Source organism: Diadema setosum, chromosome 11, assembly GCF_964275005.1.
Source record: "Diadema setosum chromosome 11, eeDiaSeto1, whole genome shotgun sequence".
Lineage (NCBI taxonomy): Eukaryota > Metazoa > Echinodermata > Echinoidea > Diadematoida > Diadematidae > Diadema > Diadema setosum.
The window spans coordinates 38670802-38690521 of NC_092695.1; the positions used below are offsets into that span (position 1 = coordinate 38670802).

Sequence of the window (19720 nt, forward strand, 5' to 3'; positions counted from 1 at the left end):
GATATTATTATATCATATTAACCTATGAAGGCATTTGATGTAGAAAAGAGAATGAGGAAAGGTAAGTCATGGAGGTGATGAGCTCAAGTAAGCATGATTCTTTGCGGAATCTCCTTTCAAATGGAGATAGAACACAATCCACGTAATGAAGTCATTGCACAAAAGCCTTATGATATTATGATCAGCGTTCCAGGAGAAAGTGCAAGAATTCCGCCATGTTGTATGATAGGTTACCAGTTTTTCCGTAACATATTCTAGGTCCTTTTTACCAGGGCAAGTTTGATAGTAATCATATATCAATTGTGACATATATAGGCCTTGCTATAGCTTTTACAGAAAGTACTCGAACAGAATATTTGTCTGGATGTGGGTTAGTTAGACTTTTTTCCCTTTCATCGGGAAACCGGGAGGAGATGATTATGGGAAAAGTATCGGATGAGTAATTAATAAACTGACCTCTACACACGTCAACTTATTTTTCGACATCATTGTGGAAGTGGGGCAAAGGTCGAAGATGCTTTTTTTTTTTCGTTTCTTTATCGTTTTTCTTGCAGAAATTTTCCAACGCTTTGCACTTTTCCTGGTTTCAGGTTTTGTGTCAGGAACTTGTTTCATCTGTTGAATCGGTGTGAGAATAGAAGGAGCCAACGTAAAAAAGAGGTCGTACTATTTTTGCTAAAGCATTCTACTATCAAACTGACTTCGAAATCTAAACTCAAACACCCCCCCCTCTCTCTCTCTCTTCATATCCCAAACAAACCAATACACTTGTATTATGTAAATTATTCATCTGTTGGTCTGTCTAGAACCAGGAGTTACTGCTTTTTGACGACTTTTGACAAAAATCCAGCAGCAACATTTGATGGTCGTAACAGCAGAATGAGACTCCTCACAGCTCATTTTGTCACTACTTTCAACCGTGGTACCTTGGTGCCTTGGTTCAATGTAAAGAGGCTGCATGTACTTTTCGCTGGGGTTTTCTTCATGACATTCCTCTACTGAGCGATGCGAAATGGATACCAGCCAGAGCAGTCTCGTTTTGCGTGCTTCTATTTGCATTGATGTAATCCTCGGCTTAGCCGGCTGTAAGCTGACGTCGAATACATCTGTCGATAACATTTTTTGATACAAAGAGACTTCCAAAAAGGAAAGATAATAAGATAAATGGCCCCGGAGAATGATGGAGAGAGAGGAAAAAAAATATAAGAGAACGATTGAAAGTGTGTTGTGTCTACGAGGAATGTTAAAAACACCTATCATTCACCAAATACATCTCGAGTCAAGAGGCGTGGATCGAGTTCTGATTATGACGTCTTACAGACAATGCTCGCTTCATGAAGCAAAATTGGGATTTAGAATAAACTTAAATACTACGTGGTGAGTAGTTCAGTCTATAACAGTTGACGTTCTTGTAATTCATTCCTTTTTTAATGACAAAGGGACGAAATCTAATTTATAATGCACGTTCCATCTTTGTTGCGATATTTTCGGTCTGGTTCATTCTTAATCTACTTTCCTTCAACGTCGCAATTATGTCAAAAATAAGACCTTTAAATCATGCTGTCAACTCCATGTACGATTATCTACTTACCCGACTTAACGAAGAGGAGGGAAAATGGTCATAGTTTTTTTACACGTTGTATTTTCAGGTGTTTCCTTACGCGTAACCCTGCAGCCTGTTTAGCCAAGAGTGCAAACGCATTAAATCGAGCCCACAAATCCTTCCAATCCCCTGGCCATTTGTCGTAAATCATCACTCAATCCCTTACTCTCTATAACTCTCTCTTTACTCTCTTCCCCCTCATTTTACTCGTGATCTCTCAATCTCAGACGTCGCGATATATTTCGCAGATTTGGACGGCGGTCTATTTTCATTTCATCTCTCTTCATAATGATACACACTCATCTCAACATAACGCCCGCCTCCGTTCTCCACCAAGAGCTACAGGGACAACTCGACAACAGCATTCGCTCCTGACATAACACCCAAATCGGCTGCAATCGGGCCATTAGTCCACATTTCTATCCCAAGATTTCAGTCCATGACACAGGCAATGTGAGTAGTTGTTGCCCTTTCCAACAACGAAAGAAAACGATTTGAATAGTTTCCAAGTACATGGATTTTAAATAAACATTCCCTCCTTTTCCTCATATTTAACATACTTGTAAGAAACCTACCAGCAATATTATTTTCCTTTTTCTCTTATTCTTTCCCATCCCTTTCCCTTAATAGTAGTCTTCTTTTTCTTCTTGTTGTTCTTTTTTTTTCTTTCCTTCTTTCTTTCTTTTCATTCTAATCATCGCTTCTGTGAAGGGCCATTTGCGCTCTTATCGTGAACATATTCGCTCACAACATCCCAGGTAGGATCATACCGCTACCTTTGGAAAGTTCGCAAGAATTGTGAAAACATTCAGCACAGGTTTACAGTACAAACAACACTGGGTCTGGAATGTCATTACCGTGGCCACAAGATAAGAAAGACATAGGATGCTGCCTTCCCACAACTAACCTTTCAGGTTAACCTGTAGGAACAACATTCCGTACCCAAAGAAGTACATGTCTCAAGCATCACTTGCATGTACTGGACCTCATTTACACCGATTAACAAACTAGATATGTCGCAACATTCAACACCAACTGAAACGCCTCAGCACGCGACGCTGATCGAATTTCACCTGAAATGGTCTTGCATGATTATTGTGACAAGCTTTTTAAAATCAAATGACAGAAATTCAGTTTGGCGTTATGTTTAGCGCATAGGCAAGAGAAGTTATCAATACCAATTCATTGATGCTTACCCATGACATCAACGCGAGGAATTCTTGTCTTTCAACGCGTAACCCTTTACCTAAGTCTGCCCAAATCCTTTACTGATACCAGGGTAATGAATTTGACCTTGACCTTTGACCCTTTGATAGTTGACCCCTGACTTGCCACAAATCAGTAGTGTGTCAATGAATGGCTCAGCCATAACTCCAACCGGTACCATGTTTGATTAAATTTTGACAAGTCAGTTGCAGTCATGGGGGAAAAAACAAACAAACAAACAAACAAACAAACAAACCCGGACTAAGCCATAACCGCTTACCTCTAAACGTCAGCCCAAACAAATGAACAAACGAATAGTCCAAGAAGGGACTAACGGATAAACAACCCCCACACCAAATATACCATTTTACCAAAATAATTGTATTCTTAATCATTTCTTTAAGAGAAAACAAATATATTTCTGACAATCAAAAAAGCTGTCTCAGTGCTTGCCAAGCACGGCAGCAGCAAAAAATTCCTCAAGCACAGAAGATATACAGGTTGACTACATTGATAGATAAATCTGAATATATTTGCAAACCATGCCTGTTCTTTAAACGTTATCACCTGGCGTGGTAGTCAAAGAAAGTGGATTCAAAGGGGTTTTCCTGTTGATCGTGTCACGGTGCTGCAATATCTTGGAAATGATAATGAAAATCACACACACACACACACACACACACACACACACACACACACACACACACACACAAATGGCCCAAAACATTATTCATACAAAATGAAACTTACAACAAAAATTAAGTGGTCTTTTTTTTTTTCTGGCAAAACTTGTCAGAAGAAGAAGAAAAAAAAAGAAGAAAAAAAAAGAAGAAAAAAAAAAAACTTGACCGAAAAGCGAGGTTTTTCCGCGCTCACGGAGAGCTCTTCGTCAAGGAACTCAAGAGGTCGCTATTGCACCAAAAGTCTGCACCACAAAGCAGGCTAGCCTAGGCCATAGCAGGGAGGTGGTAACAGAGCCTAGTACAGTAAACTGCACCTCCTTGGTATAATCTCTAATAAAGTTTGTCGTCCATATTCACTCATCACTCCACAATCATTAACCCACATATTGTATCTATAGTTACCTGTGTATGAAGTCGACCGTCATTGTTCTCCACTAGCTATCTCAACTAGCTTATCATCAATAAATTTAGGTGTATGATTATTTTTGGCGCAGGGGGAAATGTCTCCTTCAGCAAATCAAGCTTTCAAAAATGTCCACTATGGGATATTAGCAATTTATTAAGTTTTTGAAATGCTATTATCGAATATATAGATATCCAGAAGCGAAAAGAAAAATGGAGACAAGAACGCACTGTCTTTCAGGTACAAAGCAAGATAACAGGCTATCTGAACTCAAACTAATCTTTTGGTGATTTATATCCCACTAAAGATGCACTGCCAATTTTTTTCCACTAAAAACACTAAAAACACATACAAATATTAGCAATTTTCTTCGTAAAGTTTTCTTTGCAAGGGCATATCTATATTCTAAATGAAGAAGTGTGGTATGCGTCTTAGGAAACCGATGATCTATTCATTCATTCATTCACTATGCTTCATTCACTCATTCATGTATTCATTGATTCATTCGTTTTTGTTTTTTTTATATGCCTATAGTATGCAGGTACTGGTATTACAATTATGTTGTTCTATTTGACCAGGGTAGCTTCTACAGAGCTAATGCTGCTCGCTGCGCATATATTTTCGTTATTCCTGTAGTGCCAAGTACCCATGTATATATCTATTTCATGATGAATATATCATGATATACGCTTTTCTGTATTCAAAATTTATATACATGACTTGCACGTATATCACCTACCTTCAATTCGATGGTGACCCATATTATGCGGCATCTCGTAAACTAAAATCATCGATCCATGAAAAGTTTTCTGTGAGAAAGATATCACCTTGAACCCTTCCTACTCAGTCGATAATCAATCTTTTTTTTTTCTTTTTGATTTTTGCAATTGTAGTTACTTGTAGTTGTTGTTATTGGGGTTGTTAAACGAGATTGAGAAATCGAGGTGTCCTTGTACTTTCTTGCCACTTCAGCCTTGTTGACAGAACAGAGACCAAATTCCCACAGTTTCTGGTCCGTCCTAATGGCATTGCAAGTTGGTTAAAGTGGTTGAGACATCCGTACGTAAACAGATGCATCCATGCAGGAAGGAACCCCAACGTTCATGTTAGTTACATTAGCAGTATAAACCAAGCATCTATCTTTTATCTTTTGTCTCTTTCTTGCTCTCTTCCTCCTTCAAAACCTTCCTGAGTTTTGTCTGTCACGGCTTCACCTGTCTCAAGGTCAAGTTCATCGTGACACAGCCCTGGGCGTCCGGCAAAACCAAAGCAGCGGTCTGGCTGAATGATGTGTTGCTGCACCTAAGAAGTGTAAAATACCTAAAGGTCAAGTGGAGTACAAATCAAATGACCAATGATTCATTATATTGGTTATAATAGTGGTCTGTACTGTCAAAGCTGTCTACAATGCCAGCCAAAAGGATGCATGTGGTCGTTGTAGACAGGTTCGATGCGGCAGCCATTGTGATAGATATATTTCAGTGACCTAAAATGATTTATGATGATATTGTAACTTGTATAGGCCTACAACGTGATGCTACATAATGCCAAGGAGTTATCAGACATGTCTGATAACTCCTTGGATGCTGTTAACAAGTGTAAGCTGCATTTGATGCCACGCCCCCCCCCCCCCCCCAAAAAAAAAAAGCTATCTAGTCGATCTGCCGCCACTCGTCGCTTGGCTGTCATTATGCACATTTTTTTTTTCGGTCGTTCACGGGGAACCGAATCTGTGGTCGTATTAGACAGGTGAACTCTACAGACAGGTGATCACTATAGAGTGATTTTAATCATACACAAAGATGTAAACATTGCCGAATGATTTTTTTTCAACCCCTTCTTATGATCTAACGATAACTATTAGTATTATCCTCACGAAAATTCCATAAAACCGAATAGATGACAAACCATGACAAAGACAGGTAGTTCATCTCTCTCCCTCTCTTTCTTTTCTCTATCTCGATTTGATCTTCTCGTCAGTTTATCTCTGTCTTGAAATCGTTCAGTTACATTTTATTTATTTGCTCCTTCCTGGAATGAGAAAATTGGTGAAGCAAGCAACCAGCTAAAGCCTCATTAAGACGGAATGCATGGAATGCATTACTATGATTATGATATCACGTTATCACCCTCGAGAATACCAGCAAGATCTCTAATGACCGTCGTATATGATATCCGCTTCTTAGAAATCGTGTGCAATCGATCTTCGAACAGGCGGAAAACAAATTGTAATTAACACAGTCATTTCCAGGCATCAGTTGCGCAGCTATTTGAAAATGACTGTCATAATCATTAATTGGTGCTTTTCTTGTTTTTAGTCTTTGGAATCGAAATGATGACAAGATAAGATATCCAGATAACAAATGCTCTGCGCATTGTTTCCAAGCGTTAACGTGTTTGCAAGAATGTTCAATAACATTTTCCTTGAAGTGGCTAGAATAAATGTTTTCATTACACGCGACATACAGAGGAAATAATATGAACACGAGTGGTCGTTTGAAAACACTGCGAAAAGTTAATAAGTAATAACAGGGGTAATTATAATGCCCTTTCCAATAAGTTTGAGTGCTCAAAGGGCATGAGGGCAGTATTCATAATCACATAGGAAGTAATTCTTCGTGCTTTTTCTTTTCTTTCTCTACGATTCCGTAAAATTTGCCACTCAAGCAATTTTCCTCCCAGAAATGATAAGGAACTAGTGCAATAAAACCACAGATAAGGTATTTTCATGCAGACTTTCCCACACTAACTGACGCGTTGCGGGGAAAAACAAGAGAGAAAACCATTAACGGCAGGAAAGACAGAAACAATGGAAGGATGGTAAAATAACTGTTGGCAGGAATATTTCCTCTCCGATGACAAATGCGAATCTTGATGTTTTTAAAGACCTATTTGACTTAAATGGGGTCATGGCGGAAGTAGCGCCGTTACCATGGTTACAGTTTGTTTTGTTTCCAGGTGGAAGTATGAACTTTTTAAACAATCTCCTGAAAACAAAACAAAACAAAGCAAAAAGAGTAAAAAGAACTTTCTCACCAACCTTCAAGCCCAGTTCTTTGGACGTGATCGATCGTGCAGATGATTTCTGAATCAACAGCTCTCACCTTCAACAATTCTCGGTCCTCTTAGATGTTCAAAGGTGTCATGTCCGACAATACAAAATTTGAATATAATCGCAGTACATACTGCCTTTGCCCACGTTTCTATATACTTGTCTTTTCTATTCTTTCTATCTTTTTGTCCAAATATGTTATTGATTGTCCTTACCTGGTAACCCGTGAATGACTGTGTTGACAAGATATGACAATTATTTGATAAACTTGCCGTTAGCAGGAAAAAAAGAATGAAAAAAAAAAAACATTATGATTAAACTGGACGCATGCGTATGTGTGTAACTTTGGTCCAATGTGGTCCACCATAAATGTATTACAAAAGAGAAGGAAGGGTGATATGAAAAAAACAACAACAACCAAACAACACTATATTGCATAGCAACTTTATCATACCACAATCTATATATGATGCCAATTATGATACCATATCTCCAGTTTATATTACTTCTTAGACTAACGCTAGTAGGGTTACAGTTCGTTATTCCAAAGGTTCGTTAATCCGAAAGTAAAATAAGGTTGTAATTCCAAAGGTATACGTTAATCCGAACATGGAAAGAGGTTCGTTATATTCTAAACGTTCGTTAATGAAAAAGTACGCACAGTCTTTATATTTTCGGATTAACGAACCTTCAGAACAAAGACATTTATTTCATTTTCGGAATAACCGTGATAACGAACCTTGTTTCTTTTCTTTTTTTCTTTTTTTCTTTTTTTTTGAATTACGAACCTTCGGAATAAGCCAGTTCGGAGTTAGTTCATGGGCACATTGGTACGAATTGCCTTTCTTTTTTCCTCAGTTGGTTAGGGGCACTTCGCTTATTTTCAGAGCGACACAATGCATAAGTTTTACGTAACAATTTATGGGATTCGTCAACCCTGTTCAAACGAATAAACTTGCGTAGGCCAGATGACCGGAATGATCAGTCAATTAACACTAGGGGAAGCATTTATTTCATTATTTTGTATTGAATGTATTAGCAATTTCTTTCTATTGACATTGCAAAATACCACGTTTGCTGTCAGGTGGATGACATGTGCTGGCAAGCACCATTTACAAGGATTCCATGAATGATCATTTCATCACAGTTGCTTTGAATTTAAAAACCAGCATGCCTGTTGGTCCGAATAACCTTTTTTTTCTGCTCGTGCGCAAGTTAGTGGCACTCTGAACTGGCTTATAACGCCACATTAACGTTCAGAATAATGAACCCATTTTCATTATCAGAGTAACGAACCTCTAGGTATATAGGAAATTTGTGTGTATCGGAATAACGAACCTTACTTTGTTTTCGGATTAACGAACCTTCGGAAAAACGAAAATCATCCCTCTACTACTGGTATTACCACCACTATACCACAGCGATGGCGCCGACAATGACAATGACTGCATCATTATAGTGCCGTCGTTCACACACACCCGAATTGACGCTTTTTTTAGAACTCGAGTTTTGCATCACGATGCAAAAAAATAAAAAAAAATAAAAAAAATAAAAAAAATAAAAACCATGACACACACACACACACAGAACACACACAATATATATCGCGATCCACATCGCGATTGCAAAAATCGATCCCGCTTGATTTTGTCTGTTTGTTTTTAAACATCGCGACGATGTGCCCCAAAAGAGATGTGTGTGAGCGGTGCGAGAAGAGAAGAGTTGGTTCCACAGTGCAACGCACCACATCAAGGCCCGAACACTCGGATGCCCCGGGGCACACACACTTCATTGTCCTGTGCAGCGTGTGTGAATATGGTGGCAAATAAACTTGACTTTGCACCGCCATGCAAAAACCTTTAATTCACGTGTGTTGAATGCGACTGATAATAATAATTATGCTGTCTTCATAACTCCTACACTATACCAGCATGACCACTGCTGGTCGTAAGAGCCGCATTCACACATTGTTCGCGTTGGCAGTCAACTGATATACGTCATCATGTATACTAATACATGTATTCTGGATAATGTCAAGGGGATAAAGATCCAACCAAAATCATGAGCAACAACAAAAACAACTGCAACAACAACAACTGCAACAAAACAACAACAACAACAACAAAGACTTTCAGAATGATTATGTGATTGTATTCTTCTCAAGATCTTGGTCACGTGATTATATTAGCTCCTGCTCAGCACCACTTTTTTTCAAGCCTTCACTTTATTGATTCGCTTTTCATGCTCTAGATTGCATTAAGATAAATAGCTTCTGTTTGCTTGTTTGTTTGTTTGTTTGTTTGTTTGTTTGAATTATTGATTGATGGAATGTTTATTCCGTTTCTTTTCGCTATGAGGAGAGAGGGTCGGATTAAAATGATATACGAAACAAGTGATGGAAATTGTGTGATTTATAACTATACCTGACTGCGAGGGTGTTTTAGACATACGGCATACCCATGAAACGATTATGCAATATTTTTAATAAGCGAGTACACGTAAATTGTCACGATACTTGGACATTATAGTCTGATACATCTCAAAGATTTGCTGAGCTGGAGATCATTTTTTTTTTAGTTTTTGTTATTCCTTTTCGAAGTGAATCTTCAAAGGAAACCAAATTCCTCATTATCAAGCTACATTTTACGCTTCACATTATTTAATAAGTCTTATAGCATATCATTTAAAAAATAATGATACAGGGTAAAGAATGGCGCAAGAATAAGAAAGTTACAACTTTTTACATTTTGTCAAAACAACAGGAAGATAGTTAAGATTTTGAAAAGACGATAACAACATTGCATGAAATGTTTTGTTTATTACATTTCTTGCATTTCATGTCTCTTCGCAATTCAGATCTAATCTCTTCCTTCGGATTAAGAGTAAAGGGTCATGACAAAAGGTAAAGCAGAAGAAATCTTAAATTTATGGTTATTTGTTTCTTCAACATGAACATTCAAATTGGTATACAAATTATTCAATATTCACGAATATATCATTAGTCCTCGCCATTCCGCATTTGTTCATTGATTTTCCACCTAAACAATAAAGCTGCTGTAGCTTCCTCATTCATTCTTCGTTATTATCATTATTACCATTATTGTTATACTTATCATCATCATCATCATCATCATTATTATTATATCATCAATTCGATCGGAGATAGTAAAGTATCAAAGAAACAAAAAGAATATAAAAAATAGAAATTAACATAAAGAATAAAAAAGACTATCAGCAGTTCACAGAAGAAATTTTCTGTTACCCCCCTGATCATGAGTTCTCACATACTGTCCAAATTGATAATATCAATATTTTTTTACAAAATATAGTATCAATGATTTTTCGTTTGGATTTTTACCCTTTCATTTTAAGTTTTGAATATCAACCAGCTGCTCGATTTGTCAGTTTTAATTCCCTTTTTGTTACCGTCATTCACGGCCATGACAAAAGGTGCATAAAAATGAGAAAACGCTGCCGATAGGTGTTTTCTTGCGTTCCGAGATAACGGTCAGCTAAATCTTGTCATTTCGGCGCATCAGCAAGAGCGCCATCATTCTACTCTTACAGCTCTAACTTTACAATATTTTCTCGCTCGACTTCACACTTTTTTGGGGGGGCGGGGGGAAGGGGAACTTTCAAAAATGATTGAAAAAAAAAGAAAGAGGATCTTTTTCCAACCCTAGCATTTTCCCTACAAGTATATCAGACAACAAACAAACAAACAAACGAAAAAAAAAACACCCCACAAATTTCATGACGTAAAGATAATGTTTTACAAGACTTGAGCGCAATTGGGAGAGAACTAAGAGTGCAATGTCCGTATCCTGATGTCGCGTTAACTTTTGTCGCATGCCAAGTTTCACTTCGAACATAGAATGTAACCTCACGTTGGGAGCCATGGGATATTGTTGACTCTGGTTTAAAGAAAAACGAAGAAAAAAACAGAATTGCACAATATCAAATCCCATGTCGAGAGATTTATTGCTCGCAAATCCTATTACTTTCTTATTGTAAATTGCCCGTTTTCGCTGACAATATCCGTTTTCCTTTTTCACTGCTTCTATTTGGAATATGAATTTTCTTTTGTCAAGTGTTTTTTTCTTTGTCATCTTAAGAGAACCTCCACTCTGGGTTTTAGATTAGATTTAGATTTCAACTGTAAACATGCCAGCTTGGCATAGGTCTAAAAATCAAAGAAAAAAATGTGTTTACAGAATTCAAAGGATCCATGCGGTCTTTCTTTTTGTACCAACTGGTTTCACTTCAGTCCAAAATCTGAGAGGGTTTTTTTTTTTTATTGTTATAAAACTCCACTTTGACTTGTAGGCCTATAAACGGTTAAAGGCAGAATCAAACTGTCTCCAACCAAAATCTACGCCACAAGAAATAGTTTCATATTCCCTATAGGCTTGTTAGTTTGTTTGCATGTTTGTTTTAAATAAAGGCGTATTTAGCCTCAAAATAATATCAATGATATGTATTTTGGCAGAACCAGTCACCCTCTTCAGCCACAGCCTTACAAGTAATCGGTTCTTGCCAGAGTAGAGGCCACGCATCTTAATGTGTTATATATATATATATATATATATATATATATATATATATATATACATTTTATAATCTTTATGATCTTTTTCAAAATTTCTTTTCTTTTATTAGAGCCAAAAGTGTGGGGGCTGCAACATCCTCCGGTTTTCGCGGCCCTTGCTTATTATGTTATATTGTATTCCCTATTTTTCATGATTTTCTGCTATTTACTTCGGTAGCTTTGTTACGACAATGTGATCGGGCATACTAAATTGTGTAATAGGCTGCAGTCGATTGTACCGAGACATTTCTAGTACATGTAAGCAAGTACATGTATACTCGTATTTGATTAAAAAGAGGCGTGTCGAGGGCGTGTTTCCTCGTGCATGCGTACTAATGACCATTATGTAAACACAGATCATAAACGGAGTTTGTCGCGCACGGGCCAAGCCAGTTATGTACTAACGTGAACGTGCTGTGTCAAATGGTGGCGATTTACCAGCCATATTGGGCTATTTCCCCCTCTCGTCTTCCTCGACTTACGTGTTCGTTATCTCACATATTATCCTTACCCCCCCCCCCCCCAATAAAATCACCCATATTTTGTGGAAGCACTCACACACACACTGACTTTAATAAATCTTAGTGTAATTTGAACCATGGTTGAAAACATAATTTACTACATAAAAGCCGACCAGTAATTTTTGTTTGTTTTTTGCCCGGTGCTTCTCTGTTGTCATGTTTGAACATGTTATTTTATGATATCTATCTTTTCATATTTTGAAGCACTATGAACACCAAAAGGTGGACCTGTACGTATGTGCGTTATTACAAGTAGCCACTATTATTATTGTTATTATTATTATTATTATTATTATTATTATTATTATTATTATTATTATTATTATTATTATTATTATTATTTTTATTATTATTATTATTATTATTATTATTATTATAATTATTATTATCATTATTATTATTGTTGTTGTTGTTGTTGTTGTTGTTGTTGTTGTTGTTGTTGTTGTTGTTGTTGTTGTCATCATCATCATCATCATCATCATTATTGTTATTATTGTGAAAGCTTCGGGAAAATATTATCTTAGTGACACCCTCAATCCCGTAAGGATCTTTTCCATCATGTTCACCTTGTTCTCCTTTCTGGGCTTCTTCGTTTGATCTCCTATATGTCATTTGCCCATAGTCCCATCTAGACTCAAGTTGCAGGCCGATGCATTGTCACTTTACAGTCGAAATGATTGTACCAGGGAGGTGACCTCCCTGCTATTGTACTATAACATAAGTAAGAAACCATACACTGTTCCTATTAGGTCTCTGAAAGATATAAATTCTTGCGACAACAGGGCTGGTGCAACCGGAGGAGGCCCTCCCCCTCCCACCCCCCCCCCTCCATTTTTAAAAATCATTTTTTGTGCTATACATCGGTAGCAATATACATAGGGTCTTATAACCACTTGCCCCACCCCAGGTACAATTTACTGCACAATGTACTTACAAAAAAAAAATGCTTTATTCTGGGAAATCTTACAGTACTTAATCCCACTGGGCATTTTACCCGATATTACCCGGGTAATAACAGGTAATATCGTTGTTATTATATACCACGGTAACACCAATGGGCAGTAACGGGGAAATAGTAGACCAATCTTTCCCCGTTATTACCCGAACCCGATATTACTCCATTTACCAAATATTACCCGGTATGATGTAACCGATATTTCCAGCATTTCCATGTTATTATCACCCGATATTACTGCATTTACCCAATATTACCCTGATATTACTGCATTTACCCAATATTACCCGTTATGATGAAACTGATATTTCCAGCATTTCCACGTTATTACCACCGATATTACTCCATTTACCCAATATTACCTGGTATGATGTAACCGATATTTCCAGCATTTCCATATTATCACCCGTATCACCCTGATGTAACCTATACCCACATTGCCATGTTATTACCACCCGATATTGGTACTTGGTTACTTGGTAGTGATCCTCCAAAAGACCCCAAGCGGAGTTTAAACTGGAGGTGGCGGCAGAGGGTGGACTCACTTTGGGAGAATACAATTCGAAACCATGGTCTTAAAAGAAGCTGAATTAAATAAATATTACGGGTAAAATAAAGATTAAGGATTGAATTGGGCATATTGATTAGTTATGAGATTATGTTAGGCACATAGTACTATATGCCCTACTCCTAATCCTATCCTAACCTAACCTGTTCCTAATGTCCTACCGTCTATATCTACTACATCCTATTCCTAACTGACGTATACAGGGTAATTGTTATTCTGCTTTGTTATGACTCTATTTGTGCTTGTCTTACAGAGTTAGAGCTGTGTAAACAGGGGAAAGTAACGCAGAGATCACCGGGTAGTTTTGCGAAGTATTTTGGGCTCCTTTTTGTCCGTGGGGTGCGTGTTCCCAAGCATCATTCCGCAGCGATGCCGGATAACGATAACACTGCATTGCATGCACACGCACTACGTACCCGAGGCCGAGGACGCGTCGACCACGCACATATCACATAATATAGGATCTTTGTGAATGAAACGGCTACTACCAGTATCTGGAAGCAAAAGTAAGCCTGTGGCACGTGCTGTTACCCACTTAAATGTCAAAATGGCACAAAAACGGGCGGCTATCGAGCAGCTCATCAAAAAGGCGACGGAGGCGAAAATTAAGAAATTTGAAGCGATCAGAGGTAAGTGTTACAAAGACGTGATTTTGTGGCTATACCCTGTTACATGATGGGTCTATGCCGGTCATTTCGTCACTCGCAATCGCATTATCGCTGTACAGCGTACATTCACGTACAGGTACACATTCACAACACACATGAGAACGGCGATCCGCCTTCGCTCGGCTGGGTGTAGGCGCCACCCGCACATTCACAATGCAATGTACGGTACGCATAAATAGGTAGGAGGACCGTCGAATACTGTACACGACACATATTACCTCGTTCTCATGTCGCTTGGTTGTGCTCGTTCTTGGGGGGGGGGGGGGGGGGGAGGGGAGTGCACCCCCTCTTTACAAAAGAAATCAAAAGAAAAATAATGGGGGGGGGGGCACGTGCACCCCCCTTCATTTTGTAAAGGCGCCTCCAGCTCCCCTTTTGATAATATGTACACGTACACATTAACACAATTCCTGGATCTGCCCCTGCAAGTGACTAATTTCACCTGGCCGGGTAAGAAGAGTTTCGCTTGTTTTTAATTCCGCAGGATCAAGACATCAACTAACGGTTACTTGGAACATAAAGCAAGCAAATATATGTGCTTTTATTTTCGCACTAGTTTCTGGTTGTGCGCAATGCGCGCAAATTTCAACACCATAAAAATTTCCACTTTTACAGTGTGGCAAACTACATGTAGTTGTAACCATACGTGAGTTCTACAGTGTTGTGTGAAAGTAGTGCTTAAGATCTTTTGTTTTTAGAGTGTCTCCTGTAGAGTCAGATAACTCAGTGCATACATGAAAGAGATACAAGCTTAAAATCAGGACTTGTACGCAGACAATTTTATGATTAGTTAGAGCCTATATACAATGTACAACTGCAATCCAGAACCATAGATGCAGAATTAGAATTTCAAAAAGCAACATTTGTTATTTTGCCCCTTCAAAACAACATCAAAATTTGCATTCATATGAATTTGGAGGCAATGTTTTGCCATGCTGTTAATATTGCAGATGTACATTTGTAGGTGGTTGATTCATGAATTCCACAATAAATAAAAACCACAAAATACAGTTTGGACATTACAGGTCTGCTGGATGGTACAGCTTTGAGTCAAATGAATCATGATGTAGCTGACCGTATGAGATGTCAACAAGCAAAAATGATGTGACAGTGTTTGCTCATGGAGAGGAGCACAAGAGGTCTGCTCACATGAAACTGCCATGGGATGAGGGGGGGGGGGGGACTTGAGGTTCCCTTTTCTTTCATGTTCACGTAATGAAGACATTATTTGACATGAGGTATAACTTACTGCCAAAAATTGTGCCAATGCTACAAATTTTACTGTCGAAAATGGAGTGTACACCAGCGACCTATGTCCACATTGAAAATTGTGTCTGTATGCTACATTCATACAGGGTCTTAGGAAAGTTTTTTGATACATTCTTGTGTCCAAGTAACCAGCGATACAACCAAAGAGAAAATAACAATTGTTAACCCTTTCGTTTACATGAATTATTTAAAACAATATTTGGGGAATTTGTAAGTTTTCTTGAGGTGTGGTAGATATACAGGACTAACCTTACTCTAACCTTATTTTGTTTTTGTTTTGTTTTGTTTCTTATTCCCCTGTCTACTATGTAGGAAAGCAGGCAATCAATTTTCCCTACTGGGACATCGTGGTCATCACAGCAGCTGATGCTGACCAGCTGACCGCTTACAACCTGCAACTCAAGCAAAAGTTGGCACGACAGCAGCTACCCCTGGGTATCAAGTACCATGTCCTGAAAGATCCAGGCGACTGCAAAATTGGTAAAACTTGTCACATGCGAACATTATTTTCCTTCCTTTCTTTTCAATCAAACTCATTTAGTCTCCAATAATTTTTGTTGTCATTGTTGTTGATAGAGTGAAGACCCGATGTACGTTGACCCTGAGAAAAAGTGCATGTTATAGTATGGTAAGTATTCAACATATCCATACTGCCCAGTTTGAGCATCTGATCTGCAAACTAACATTGGCCCTTGACCCATGCTCATGCCCCGTAGCTATTTTTTAAGAACTAGTTATTTAATTTTTAATACTGTGACTTTCTTTATTCACTTTGATAATGTGATTAAGCAACACTTTTATTGCCTGATCTCAGTAATTTATTAGTCTTATTGGCTGTGTCACTCTCTTAAAGTCCTTGATTTACTGTACAAGCAGGGACTCTTTATTACAGAATCATGAAATAACAAATTCTCGTCATAACAAGGAGATTTTTCTTGCCTCAGAACTCTGTTTGTTTATCACACCCTGACGCTACAACAGCATGATTTCAAAAGTATGAAGGAATATATTTTGATTAGAGTCGACTGTAAACTTCCTCTGAGCTCTTGAGGATAATGACCATCTAGAATATACAACAGTGAAATAATAACCTATTTATCACCAGTATTGACTTGTGTTGGTCCAAGTCGAGAAGAGCATGCAACACATTAGATTTTGCAATTTTTCTGTCTCTGCAGGTCCAGGAGGCTCAATGATGGCTGCGCTGTCATGGCTCCAGACAATTTACAACCAGACCCTCTTCAAGAAGAGAGTCCTCTTCATTCCAGCCGGTGGGTTCAGCCAGCGTCTACCGAGTGCCAGCCTGTTGGGTAAGATCTTCACAGCAGTGCCGTGTGGGAAGCCAATCTTCCAGATGCTGGAGCTGATTTTGGCCATGTACATTGATCTTCCTGTACACATGGAGTCCGGAGGCATCTTCCTAGCCTGTGCAGACACCATCATCCTCTATGACAGCACAGTTGGAGTGGAGTGGTCCTTTGATAAGCCAGGAATCACTGCCTTCGGGCATCCTGCACCCATTGAAGTTGGAACGACCCATGGTGTGTTCCTCCTGCCAGAGGACAAGGAGCTGTCTCACATCCACATAGTGGAGTGTGAGGAGTTCCTGCATAAAAGGTCTGCTGACAACCTGCGAGAGAAGGGAGCACTGCTTCGGCAATCTTGTCGAGAAACGCTTGGCATTGTGGATGATTATGTGCTGGTCGACAGCAGCTATTTCATGGACTGGGAGACGGCCAAGAAGCTCATTGATTTCTATGAGGAGAAATCCCCTCTCACATGCGAAATAGACTCCCACGGAGACTTCCTGCATGGACTAGGAAATTGTGGCAGCAGTTCTTACATCAATGACACTTCCAATGTACACATTAAAACTGATGAGCTGTTGTCCATGCGACGGGAGGTCTTCAGACTTCTTCAAGGTACCCCACTGCATGTCCTGGTGCTTCCACACTCAAGATTCTACCACATTGGTACAACGCAGGAACTCCTGCATCACTACTGCAATAACTGGAGCCTGGCAAATGAGCTTGATCTCAGCAAGGACACCTTCAACAGGTCAGTCCAACCCGAAAGCAGCTCCAGTGGATCCCAGGGAAAGCCCAGGAAGGCTTGTATCATGAACAGTTATATCCTCAGCCACACAGACACAAGCAGCGACTGTGTGGTGGAATACTGTACCATTAAGTCACCTTGCACACTGTCTGAAGGGTGTATTGTTAGTAATTGTGTCATCCAGGCCAGCAACCCCAGCGACCATGTGGTCATCCCGCCTTACACGTTCTTTCACACTGCCTCAGTCACGTTGCATGAGAACACCACTCAGTACGTCACCATCTTCTTCAACATCCGCGACAACCTCAAGGGATCTGTCTCGCAAGCCCAAGCCGCACAGCTCCCCTTCTTAAACAAGAGTTTTCAGGACATCTTCAGGAACGACATCACCAAAGCGATAGAGGCGATCTTCCCACCTGGTGTTGGGTGCTGCCTCTGGAATGCTAAGCTATTCCCTGCTTTGCCCACCATGGAAAAGTCCTTCCAGGCCGCTATGACCTTTTTGACCAAGGCCCAGGTCGACAGCCAATCACCTCTTCCCAGCATGGCTGTAGAAAACCTGTCAATGGCAGATGTCTTACAATACAAAGACATCGAGTCAATGCTCGACTATCGAAAACAGCTGTACTCACACATCATGCAGGCCTAGAGCAGTAGTCATAGTGTTAAAGATACACCTGGACAGTTTGGAGAAACGAAAAGACAAAGATAGTGCCTTGACTTTTTGTGACCAGGATTTCATTCCAAAATTCCTCACAGTTGTACTAGCACATATCGCAAAGCTCAGAATCACCAACAGTATTAAGTTATCAAAGGCTAGGCCAGTTTCTTTGTAAGTTACTCCTAGAACGTGGAGTGCCCAAGCTTCGATATTTGCAATGGGCACATGTCATCTGATGTCAAGCAGGTCTATAATCTGTGGAATAAATACTCAGTACTACATTATGCTTATGTGTGTGTGTGTGTGTGTGTGTGTGTGTGTGTGTGTTTATGTTTGTTGATGTTTGGAAGTTTTGTAAATGCTTTCAAATGTGCACCATTCCAAGATAGGCACACTGGCCAACAATTAACTATTGACTGACAATACTTGTAGTTTTGGACAATCTTGGTGCTGAAGATGTGAAATTGACCAGTGCTCAGATCAATGAGAAATGGTTGTACATTATTAGGGTACCAGGGTATTACATTTTTTGTTATCTGTACACATATTTTGGCATTAATTAGGTCTGGCATGCAGGTCCACTCTTGAAGGCATTTACAAGAATACTGTAAAACTAGAAATGTTTGTGTGCATTTAGATTTTGTGGATATTTGCGACAGCCAAGATTAGCAAAATTAAAATGCATGCAAAATGTTTTTATCTTCACTGAATTCATTGAATGCCAGTGGCAAATATAAAAAATTTCATGGCGCAAAAAAAGGCCGTAGGCTTCAATTTGTGAAAATATCTTGCTTTACGGTATATGTCATTACATGTGTGTGTGTGTGTGTGTGTGTATGTGTGTGCGTGCATGTAAAATTTTCCTGTAGGTACAGTGCACTCCCATTATAACGAACATGGTTACAACAAATTCTGAGAACAACGAAGTAAAAATTCAGGCCGCAACATTAGACTGTATCAGTTCTATGGGGTTTTTTATCCTTTATTTGTTTGTTTATAATGAAATTTCGATATAACGAAAGAAAACTCCCCGTCCCAACGACTTCATTATAATGGGAGTCCGCTGTACAACATATGGTGGTGTAAAAACTGCAGTCAACAAATCCATTATGCCTGGCACAAATGAATATCTTTTGAATATCAGTTTCTGTACCTCTTGCACTCATTTTTACTTGTTTGTCATTTCCTGTTCCTGATGACTTTGTATGAAGTAGGATAATCACACCTTGTGTATCATGGTTGTTTCAGTTTGTGATAAATAACAAGAATCTTTTTCTCATTTTTAAGTCATGTCAAATGGATCGATGTATTCATTGATTTTTTATTCGACATAATTATGTCATCCTGAATTTTTCTTAAATATATGATGCATCTATCACTAATCTTTCCAAGGTAGTCTTGAAAAAAAGAAAGAAAGAAATTGCTTCCAGTTCAGTTTATGCAAATGTGCACATCTGAGAACAAATTTAGAATAACTCAAGGACAATA

At 38.9% G+C, this 19720-nt stretch overlaps 1 protein-coding gene across 2 annotated transcripts; it reads left to right on the plus strand.

Moving 5' to 3' along the window:
* Positions 1-14066: 14066 nt before the first annotated feature.
* Positions 14067-18540, plus strand: LOC140234677 (fucose-1-phosphate guanylyltransferase-like). Of its 2 annotated transcripts, none has more exons than XM_072314711.1 (3): positions 14067-14208; positions 15829-15996; positions 16695-18540. In XM_072314711.1, the coding sequence occupies exons 1-3, from the start codon at positions 14127-14129 to the stop codon at positions 18218-18220; spliced, it is 1776 nt and encodes a 591-aa protein (XP_072170812.1). In that variant the 5' UTR covers positions 14067-14126; the 3' UTR covers positions 18221-18540. The 2 variants fall into 2 exon arrangements, with proteins under 2 accessions (XP_072170812.1, XP_072170813.1); XM_072314712.1 differs by lacking the exon at positions 14067-14208 and adding an exon at positions 16093-16144 and having other exon boundaries at positions 15955-15996.
* The last annotated feature ends 1180 nt before the right edge of the window (positions 18541-19720 follow it).

Coding starts and splice junctions, on each gene's coding strand:
- LOC140234677 (XM_072314711.1), top strand. CDS start 14,127: ATGGCACAAAAACGGGCGGCTATCGAGCAGCTCATCAAAAAGGCGACG. Junction 14,209..15,828: donor GAAATTTGAAGCGATCAGAG/GTAAGTGTTACA, acceptor TCTACTATGTAG/GAAAGCAGGCAATCAATTTT. Junction 15,997..16,694: donor TCCAGGCGACTGCAAAATTG/GTAAAACTTGTC, acceptor CTGTCTCTGCAG/GTCCAGGAGGCTCAATGATG.